This window comes from Eurypyga helias, unplaced genomic scaffold (genome assembly GCF_000690775.1).
Source record: "Eurypyga helias isolate BGI_N326 unplaced genomic scaffold, ASM69077v1 scaffold8901, whole genome shotgun sequence".
Classification (NCBI taxonomy): domain Eukaryota; kingdom Metazoa; phylum Chordata; class Aves; order Eurypygiformes; family Eurypygidae; genus Eurypyga; species Eurypyga helias.
This window is the reverse complement of record NW_010231451.1, coordinates 72,548-82,575: the sequence shown is the minus strand read 5'-3', so window position 1 is coordinate 82,575 and position 10,028 is coordinate 72,548. Positions and strand designations below refer to the sequence as shown.

General features: G+C 38.6%; 1 protein-coding gene across 1 annotated transcript in view; it reads left to right on the top strand.

Annotated features, from left to right (window-relative positions):
• The window catches only part of CA10 (carbonic anhydrase X), a 50,033-nt gene that overhangs the window by 2,058 nt on the left and 37,947 nt on the right, over nucleotides 1-10,028 (top strand). Inside the window, exons 3-5 of the mRNA XM_010161082.1 lie at nucleotides 3,124-3,156; nucleotides 3,316-3,327; nucleotides 4,641-4,826. Of these exons, the coding sequence (XP_010159384.1) occupies nucleotides 3,124-3,156; nucleotides 3,316-3,327; nucleotides 4,641-4,826 (231 nt within the window). The remainder of the gene's footprint in view (nucleotides 1-3,123; nucleotides 3,157-3,315; nucleotides 3,328-4,640; nucleotides 4,827-10,028) is intronic.

Sequence of the window (10,028 nt, the reverse complement as noted above, 5' to 3'; positions counted from 1 at the left end):
CACAGTACTAGGCCTTCTTTGGACTGTAACTATTTTCATCCTAAAGAAAGGAACATCTAATATCGCAGATAAGATCCAAGGACACCGCAGCAGGCAGCCATGCACGATTGATTTTCTTGCTTCCTTATATTCAGTGCTGCTCCACTGGCAGGTACTGATACAAGTTTAAAAATGTTCTTGGAACTAATCTTCAGGCCACTCTTACCTGAATAAATCCAAAATGCACTCTCGCTATTTTGTAAAGGCTCCTGGGAAGCAGAGAGCCTGCGGTAGCCCTTGAAGACAGGTGACCATGAACGGTTAAGGTAGCACGGGGGTGAAAGGCAGAGGATCCATCTCAGCTCCTTCTCCTTTCCTCTCGCGTTCCCTGCTTACATCTCTAGAACGGCTTCGCCCTGAAAGGCTTCTCTTTCTGTCACTTCTGCTCAGGGCTCTGAAGGCTATTTTACCACAGACTGTAATGGAAAGATGTAGACCACAAGGGAAGTTCTGAAAAATATTTAGTGCAGGACTAGTTGTGGAAGAGAAGAGGAAACGAACAATATACACAGTTAAGTAGGACATGCAAAAAACGCTTCCACTAACGCAAGATTAAAGAATATCATTAGAAAAAAAGGTTTTGGGATTGTTTGGGGTTTTTTTCCTCATGGTCATAAAGGTCTGTAGAGTTTCAAGATAAACATGCCTCAAAGAGTTGGTGTTTATTAGGTTTGCGTTTTTATTGACTTTCCTTGTGTTCCACCTTTCAAAGGGAAGAAGTGGGACTTTTTTGAAGATCACAGGACCAGCAAGTTACACGCAGATACCACATGAGTATTCAGATCGTACCTACAAATGCAGTATAGAATACATCAGCAGCGTGTGCCTGTGTGGCTGTCTTCCATCAAGATAAAGAGAGAGAACAATGCTGCTGGGGAATTATGTGCACAAAGCTCTATGCAGCCAGAATTAAAATGAATGAGATTAAATAGAAAATAACTACATCAGGAATATGTTAATAATTTAATTAAAGTCTACCAAAGTTGAACCACAGTTAAGGTTTAAGTTAAGCCCATCAACATGCTCTGTTCTACTTGGGGGTTTTGCCACAGGTAAAATTACCTGTATGGAAACATTTCTTAATATATGAGGAATATGGGGTCAACAAAAAAGTGGTATGCTCGTTAACTTTGACAATGTTGGACTTTGCTGTTTTCTCAGACAGGCTTTTACTGACATTTTAATGAATGTTTTTGTTCCTAGAGTCTTATTTCTAGTGCATGTGAAAAACAGGAGGGCAAGATTCATTGCTCTTTTTTTCCCTAAGCTTGTTTGCTATGTTTTCATCTTTATATAACATTCAAGTCAAAACAGAAACACAGAACAAAAGGGTTATTTAATAGCAGAGCAAGTAACAACACAAAGGCCATCACTGTGAAGGACTTAGCACCAAAGATTAGTCTGACACATTAAGGAAATAGTCGTATAAATCTTAACAGACCTTTTATATTATCCTTTTAAACGACCCTATAACATTTTATCCAATCCACAGAACGGTATAAAAAATAAATACTGTGCTTTCTGGAGTAGCAGATATTGTTGACTCTACCAGGAGGAGTCAACATCTTTACCGTAAGGTGCCCCTGTCTGCATACTGTTTATCCTGCAGGAGAAGGTACAACATACAGAGAATACCTCCTTCTTTAACTTCTGTGCCTGTGCCCTGTTACAAGACCACGTGCAACTTTGCTTTCCACAAAACCAGCACAGTTTGATGTTCTAAAACAAGAGTGCATCATCACCTTAAAGGCTCAGTACCATAAAACATGGAAAATCTTTCTTTTATCAGTAGGTTTATGTAGTAAGATCAGAACCACCTTCTTCTTCAGCAGCAGTTAAAACTACACATATTAAAAAGACAATGCATTGTTTTCTACTGAAAACAGTGGAAGCCAACTTTCTCTCCTTACATTGGTTTTTGCATGACACTTTCCTACCGAGTATAAAGCATTTGAGCACTTCAAACCTGCTAACAGAAGGTGATTTTGCTTATATGATACTATGTCCTATGACTGTAAATAGTTATACTTGAAATGCACTTTTAAAGGTGGTAAGATATTGGGTTTGTTTATAAAATAGACAATATTCTGGACCGCGATAAAGAATTACGGATAGCGTTACGGTGAAACTTCCCATAATCAAGTACAGCCTACTATACAATCTTGGTAAGTCTAAAAGTCTCCAGAAATTTTAAAAAACAGGATCCTAAATATTTCAATCTTTCATTCATATGCAATCTGAGTAGATGACAAACATAACGCACTTGGATTCTTCTTGTAGAAAGCAAGTGCCCATAAAAGTGTCTGTTAGAAGTTGCCAGTAATGGTGCCATATGTTGACACCCTCAAGAAGTGGGCATGGGGATGGGCATGTCAAGTCTAACGTGGTCCTGAATCTAGACCAGTCTATGTGGCTACTCTTCCCTCGGGTACACACTCACAACGAGAATACTAGTGCTTCACTTACACCTAAGGCAGCAGGTAAGAGGGCAAGACCTTGTATTCCTTATATTGAAGGTCTTGGATTTTGTCCTTCCTGGTGACAAGTGTGTGTGCCCGTGCAGGAGATGTTTACAGTCGCATTTCAAGCGTGTCTCCCTCGCTGCAGGTCAGAAATGAGGCAGGCCAGATACTTCGCTGCGTTACTGATATTCTTCACCTGCAGCTACGGAGGGAAAGCTGTTTTAAAACAGGCCATACAGTCTCATGACAAGCACTGCATTTATATGAGGGAGAAATGAGAAAGACAATTGTTACTCCTGTTCATGAATATGACTCTTATCATTTCCCCTCTCTGCTCTACAGTTATTTGATTCATATTAGGGGTTATTTGGGTCATTTTTCCTTGAGAGAGAAAATAATGGTAACCTAATTTGAGATTTGTACCAATTGAAGTAAGAAAATGGATTCTGAATATTTTGCATAGTTGCTAAATTTAACTGAGTGTGCGGTGAAGCATGAGTTTCCAAATGTGAATAAGAGGCTTTAAACCATTTTCCCCTATTTGTTTTTAAACTACATTTGTTACTTATGATTAGCAATTTTATGTCATTTATATGCAGTGCACTGAAACTGAATTCAATAAACTGACCTTCTTCCACCTATTAAACTGAACTTGGTATTTAATTATTACGCATGCAAAGTCAAGCAGAAAAACTAAGGCACGTTTATAAATAAGATCATTGTGCTTTATTTGCAATTAATAGGAATATTTGTGTTTATTACTTTTTGTAAGAAATTTATTACTGCTTGTTTTGAATTGAAATAAACACAAAAGAATGGAACATCTGTATCAAAGTTCAAAAAACCACAACAATCAAAAGCTGTTTCATCTCATCCATTTAGTTCTACTGCACAGTCTGTTCAGTGTAACTTTTTACAACGTACTGTGCAAGAAAACAGGTCATTTAAACTCAGTAATTAGTATTACAGATAAAATGACACTGCAGCAATGTTAATTACTATAGTACTGATGTAGTATAGGATATAATGCATAATAGTCATGTCTCCAAATTTAAATTGAAGTGCAACAAAGCATATTATTGCTACACTTGCACTTCTTAAAGTAAATGAATGTTATTCAAGTGTATCATTTGTATCCATGCAGAATGTTTTTAAACAAATCACAATTCTACTTTAACTCAAAATGACATATTTCACTTTCTAATGGCATAAATTAAGGAACCTCTTGCTATAGGAACTTTTCATATAGCAGTGGAAATTATGACAGAATTATATTCCATATGAAAAATTTCCACACTCATTTTCTTTGTCATTACAGCAGCTTTAAATCAGTTTGCAAATTAAGCACAATATTCCATCTTTTTAAAAATAAAGATGAATCTTGAGGAACATTACAACTATTTGAAGTGTACTAGGAACTGGAGATATATGATCAAATTGTAATTAATTCTGTGCTACTATGGCTAAAATATCTCTCAAGTGTAAACGTAAAACATTTAGATTTTAATTAATTCTGTACTGCTATGGCTAAAATATGTGGCAATTGTAAACATAAAATATTCATAACAAAACAAAGAGACTTGCAGAGGAGGACAATGAAAGTTTTTACCTGCAGCTCCAGTAGGACTAGGGCTCCCTATTTATGAATAATTATATCTCTGCTTTTTGCAGCACCTTTACTTTTGGATAACTTTGTTATAAATATTAAAGGAAAAAAAAATGAGTTAAATTTCAGATTTGTTCAAGTGTACTTAAATAATTTATGTCAGCTGAAATGTTCCCATTTTCAGTGCAGAAGTTTTGTAATGAAGCCGCTATTCAGACCTTGCATAAAAAATATTCTAAAATCCTACTTATTTAGAAGTATAATAATCCTATTCACTGTGTTAACCATGTGCCCCTGGCTAAAATATGTACATATGGATTTAGCAAAATATTTGAATATACAGTATAAGATTCAAAGCAGTAGTTGAAGTATAACCTCAGGTTGTGCATTTCATCTCACAACAATAAGATGTATTGCTACATTTAAATGAAGGTGTGCAAACACCAAAATCCTGAAGTACACATAACTGGTTTCTAGGATTTGCAAATTATTTTGAAGAAATGCCTTTTGTTTTCTCCTCCATTTTTTTTTAGGTCAGTGGGACGATGTATAATACAGGGAGACATGTATCTCTGCGATTAGACAAAGAGCATTTGGTCAACATCTCTGGAGGACCGATGACGTACAGTCACCGCTTAGAGGAAATCCGGTTACACTTTGGAAGTGAAGACAGCCAGGGGTCAGAGCACCTACTCAACGGACAGGCTTTCTCCGGGGAGGTATGTCAATGCATTTGGAGTTACACATGAACCAGTACGAATTACTCACTTTCCATTGCTGCCTGAAGGCATTTGCAAACTAATTTGTACTCATAACATTTGTTTCCCTTGATCTACTCTGAAAATCAGGGAATTTGTTTGGGGTTTTTTTCTTGCCTATGCACTGCAAATTGCATGACATCTCTAAAACGGCAACCGCTGTATTTATCGTATGCATGGACACCCTACACTCTTCCATGCACTACTTAAAAGTTATCAAGTATCTTTGGATGGATCCTTTATATCCTCAGTAAATGCAAACACAAGGTAACAACAAAGTAATACTGAACGTGCTTCAAGTTCTTACAAAAGTGCTACATTTGCTACTCGCTGGTGTATAACGCTCTGAGGATCATTCTGCCTTTGCTTCATGTAAAAATAAGGTGATACTTAATGTCAGAGATGGTTCCACAGAAGCCTGTTGTTCGGCTCAAGAAGTAAAGTTAACTCCACAAGTAAACCCTGGCAGAAGTGGTACTTGCTTTGTATGTTAAACACATGTCTGTAAGTGTTTAATGCAAATGCCATAATTTAATTATCTTGATAGCTACTGCAGGGTAGCCCATTACTCTTGCTGGGTAAATATTTTAGTCTTGTGTATGGAGCACTTTTTCAAGGTGTATAGTAAAGTTTGCAGACTCTCTGGTAGCTAAAGCAGAATCTTTCCATTCTTCTTATGTAGAAGCATTTTTACAGAGGGGAAATGCACAGGTTTTGCAGTAGCCCATCCTTCATCTGCTTGTGCCATGTCTGTGAGCTATCTGGCATCCAACGCTACTCCACAAATCTTAAAAATCAGAATACTGCTTCAGAATAACTGTTTTACTGTAGGAATTATTTAAAACATACTCAAGGTATCCATTTTTAGTTCTTTCAGAAGACCAAAAAGGATAGTTTTTCATAATAAAGCACTTATTTTCTTGGAGATGAGTAATCAAATTACCATCTGCGCTATCTATCACAGACTGTGGTGATGAGTCAGTTAATGCATGGCATTTTCTTTGGCACTACGCGACAGCAGTTATTTAAGAGTAGGAAATTAATTGCAGAGTTGTCAAATGATGGTATTATAATTGATGGTGATCATTTGCTTTGTTTCATAAGCTACATAGATGTATAATATAGCCAGTGGCAGCTTTTTCATGAAATTATTCATGTCTCACACAACTGACTTCTGGTTGCCTTCCTTATATTCTACAATAAGTGAACATGTAATGTATTACTCCTTTAAGAGCTGAAAGTTAAGTATGCTGTAGTAAATAAGGTCTTTGATTTGCTAGTTGGACTTACAGAAGAGCAATATTCAAAAGAAAGCATTTGAACAAGAAAGGAAAAATCTGGTTGAAACATACCTGGTATGATGCATCAGCATAATTTCAGATACTTTCAAGAGAGTTTCTAAGTTATAAACTCAAAGTATAACAAAAAATAAAAATGTAGAGCATTGTTTTGCATTACTTAATGTTCAAACTTAACTTAGGCTGTTCTGGTTTTAAATGTAGTTTTGAAGTACTATTAACATTCAGTATTATTTGCTAACAGAGACCTCAAGTTCTTCTTAATAAAAGCAGAAAACCTAGCTAAGTGGAAACCGCTGGCAGTCAGTCATGCACAGCTGGATCCACAGCATATGCAGGAGTCAGCTAGTTATCTGAATTCCTCCTGCAGTGAGTAGAAAGAGATTAGTGTCTTCAGATGATGATCATTCCTGATAGGCAGAGATGCATCTCTTAGGACAGGAAAAATCACTTTGTGGACATGTATCTCCCTTGACAACAGAGCAGAGACAAACAACAGCCGAAGTAGCTTAGACTAGACTCCTCCATTTCAGATGACAAGATCAATTCTGTCCTTTGAGGATGTGTTTTTCAGAGTTTTAGATAACCATTTTGGGCAGCTGGACAAGAAAGTTCCAGTAAGGTCAAGTATTAATTACTAATTTGAACCTGCATCTCCACAGTTAAGTCTTATTTAAGGAGCCGACTGAGAGCCTATGGGTCAGGATTAAAGGGAAGGCAGGAACAGGTGACATTATAGTGGGGGTCTGCTACAGGCCACCCAACTCGGACGACTAAGCTGATGTGGCCCTCTATAGACAGATAGGAGCAGCCTCACGAGACCCCACCTGCAGTACTGTGTCCAGCTCTGAGGCCCCCAACATAAAAAGGACGTGGACCCATTGGATTGAGACCAGAGGAAGCCCGTGAAGGTGCTCCAAGGGCTGGAGCACCCCTCCCGTGGGAACAGGCTGAGAGAGTCAGGGATTTTCAGCCTGGAGAAGAGAAGGCTCTGGGGAGACCTTATCACAGCCTTTCAGTACCTGAAGGGGCTACAACAAAGCTGGAGAGGGACTTCTTACAAGGGCCGGTAGCAACAGGACAAGAGGTAAGGGCTTTAAACTGAAAGCGGGTAGATTCAGATTAGACAGAAGAAACAAATTCTTCATGGCGAGAGTGGTGAGGCTGCTGGATGAGGCTTTGAGCAATCCAGTCTAGTGGAAGGTGTCCCTGCCCCTGGCAGGGGAGTGGGAACTAGATGATCTGTAAGGTGCCTTCCAAACCAAAGCATTCTATGATTCTGTGATTTATAGAACCTATACTGTTTCCAAAGTACAAGCACAGATTCAAATCAATCATGCTGAATAGCATGGGTGCAAATTTTCAGTGAAGGACAGCAGCTGACAGTATTCTCAGAATATACATCCACCCATACAAGTGCTGTCTGTATAAATAAGTGATTTTTGATAAGCTTTCAGTACTGGAAGATGTAATGTCTCCAGTTCCCAGCAACTACAGTAAGAAAACTAGACAGGCTAGCTGACTTTTTGATACAGTACATGTCTTCATAATGTAACATATGCTTTCAAGTCTGCTGCTGCTAATTACTATCACTTCTGCATTGGATAATGCTCTCAGAGGAGATGGGATAAAGAAAGATAACTGCATAAGTGCATTAGTCTAATATAGCTCGTGCAGGTAAGAACAGCAGTGACTATTTTCTGGGTTAGGATCTAGCAGGTGCAGACAACCAGAGAAAAATCATTGCGGGATAGCACTGACTGCTAATTGCATGCTAACTCCCAGGACACTGCCTTGTTACTGCAGTGCTTATTTGTGTTGGAAAAACCCGCTATGGGCTTTATTGAAACCTCTGTTCTGATGTGGAAGTGTGACAGATTCCAGTAGATCACAATCACCTCACTCCTACTCCTCCTTCCCTCCACTCCCATCCATCACTGTCCCCTCATTTTCATGGGGGGCTCCAATGCACGTTGAAGTCAGCACATTGCAGAGAGTAGGGGCGTGTGGGGAGAGGTCAGAGGAGAGAGCGGTACCTCTTCCTCACAACACTGGCAAACTATTAGATTAGCTCACGCATTAAATCCAAGTGTAGGCAAGGCAGAAGCATTTAAAGAGCCCCAGTGTATCTCCAATCAGCTGCAAAATTCCTGGAAATCCCACCTAACATCCATGTCAAGCAAGAAGTTTGTTCTTAGGGACTTTTTTTGCCTAATGAACTCGTTCTGCAAGCGGGCAGGTGCTCAGAGCAAGCTAGAGAACACTGGAGTGGTACCATGGCATGAAAAAAAAAATTTTTTTTAAAAATCCAGAAATAGCAAATTGCTTAAAAATATGGTGTGGTCTGAATGATACTGAGAGGCTTGTAATTTCCAGGCTTTAACATTTAACTAGGTGTTAAAGGCTGTCAAGAGAGATCTCTACAATAATCTGGTTACCTTTTAGCCCCTAATTATTACTTTAGTAAGCAGAATAACTGAACTGATGCTTAAATAGTTTGAGTGTAAAGGCTCTAAAACTGTGCATCAGATTATCATCAATATGTTTGGCACTGCTAACGTGGAAAGAAAAGCAGGCTTTGGAATGCTTAAATAAATAAGTCGAGCATTACTTGTCCCGCTGATACGTACTTGAGTGTGTTTAATTCCCTACTCTTTGCATAAGCATCCTACTGTATTATAATGATTTAAAAAAATCTTGGCTCAAGCAAAGTCCCCAACTAAGACACCAATCATTGTGTCTGCTGCCTAATGCGTCTATGTAAAACAGTTTTTAATGCTTCAGAATGCATATCATTTAATGAGAAAGACCATCTTCTTTTCAGACAGCAGCAGGGCAAAATACAGCAGAATTTACCAGAGTTAAGGCAATGTCTACCTTGTTAAAATACAAAGGTAACAATCTCCCAAAGGTTCATGGTGAAAATTAACTTTACCACGTGGCAACATCATAAAATCCTATACCTTCTTTTTTTTTTCCCTAAGCAGAAGAATTAAAAATGTGCTACAGGAGACCTCCAGCCACTTTATGGCTGTACATTATAGGAGCCTTATCAATGTAAAGGCAGAAAGGCAAGGAGCTTAATTATTTGGGGTTATGCACTTTTCACAAACTCTGTAGCTGAAGATATTCAAACAGAAGACCATAGCCCACAACACATGAAAAAATAGACGACTTCTCCGCCCACCAAGCCACCCTTCGAAAGCCCATTGAGGTAAACACACAAGGATTTCATCTGCTACATAGGAAGTAAAATGAAAGCCAGAATTCTGTGCAGAGAAATGAATACATGCTGCAAACTGTACACAGTTACAAACTGGGATTTACTTTTGCTGCTGCCACAAGCCGCCAAGAAAACCAACTAAATACAAGAAAATGGGAATTCAAAGGGGAAGGCTGGAAATTCTGAAATACTAGCCTTCTCCTACTACTGCGACTTCTTTAACTGCCGTCATATTCTGTGAGTTGAGAACTTCTAGTGATAGCAGAGGATTACTTATCAGAGATCAGCGTTGCAAATCCAACCTCTGATATTTTTAGAAGCAGGACTGTCAGATAGACAGCCTATGAGAAGCAACTGTCCAGCTGGAATAATTTAATCCATCCTGCTGCAGAATTAGAGTAGTCTGAACTGTTAAATCAGAAACAGTGGCTCCGTCACGGAGACCTGTACACCTCTGACTTGCATGTATGCTTCCAAAGAGCCTCCCCAAAAATGTTAATGTGTGTATAGTTTATTTCAAAAAACCCAACAACAACAAAAAAATAACAGTTCAGTTGTGCCTGACATGTGACATTTGGCTCAAGACCCTGCCTCCTTTTCTAACCTACAGGTCAGTTCTGCACAAAAGCCCATTTTCTCCAC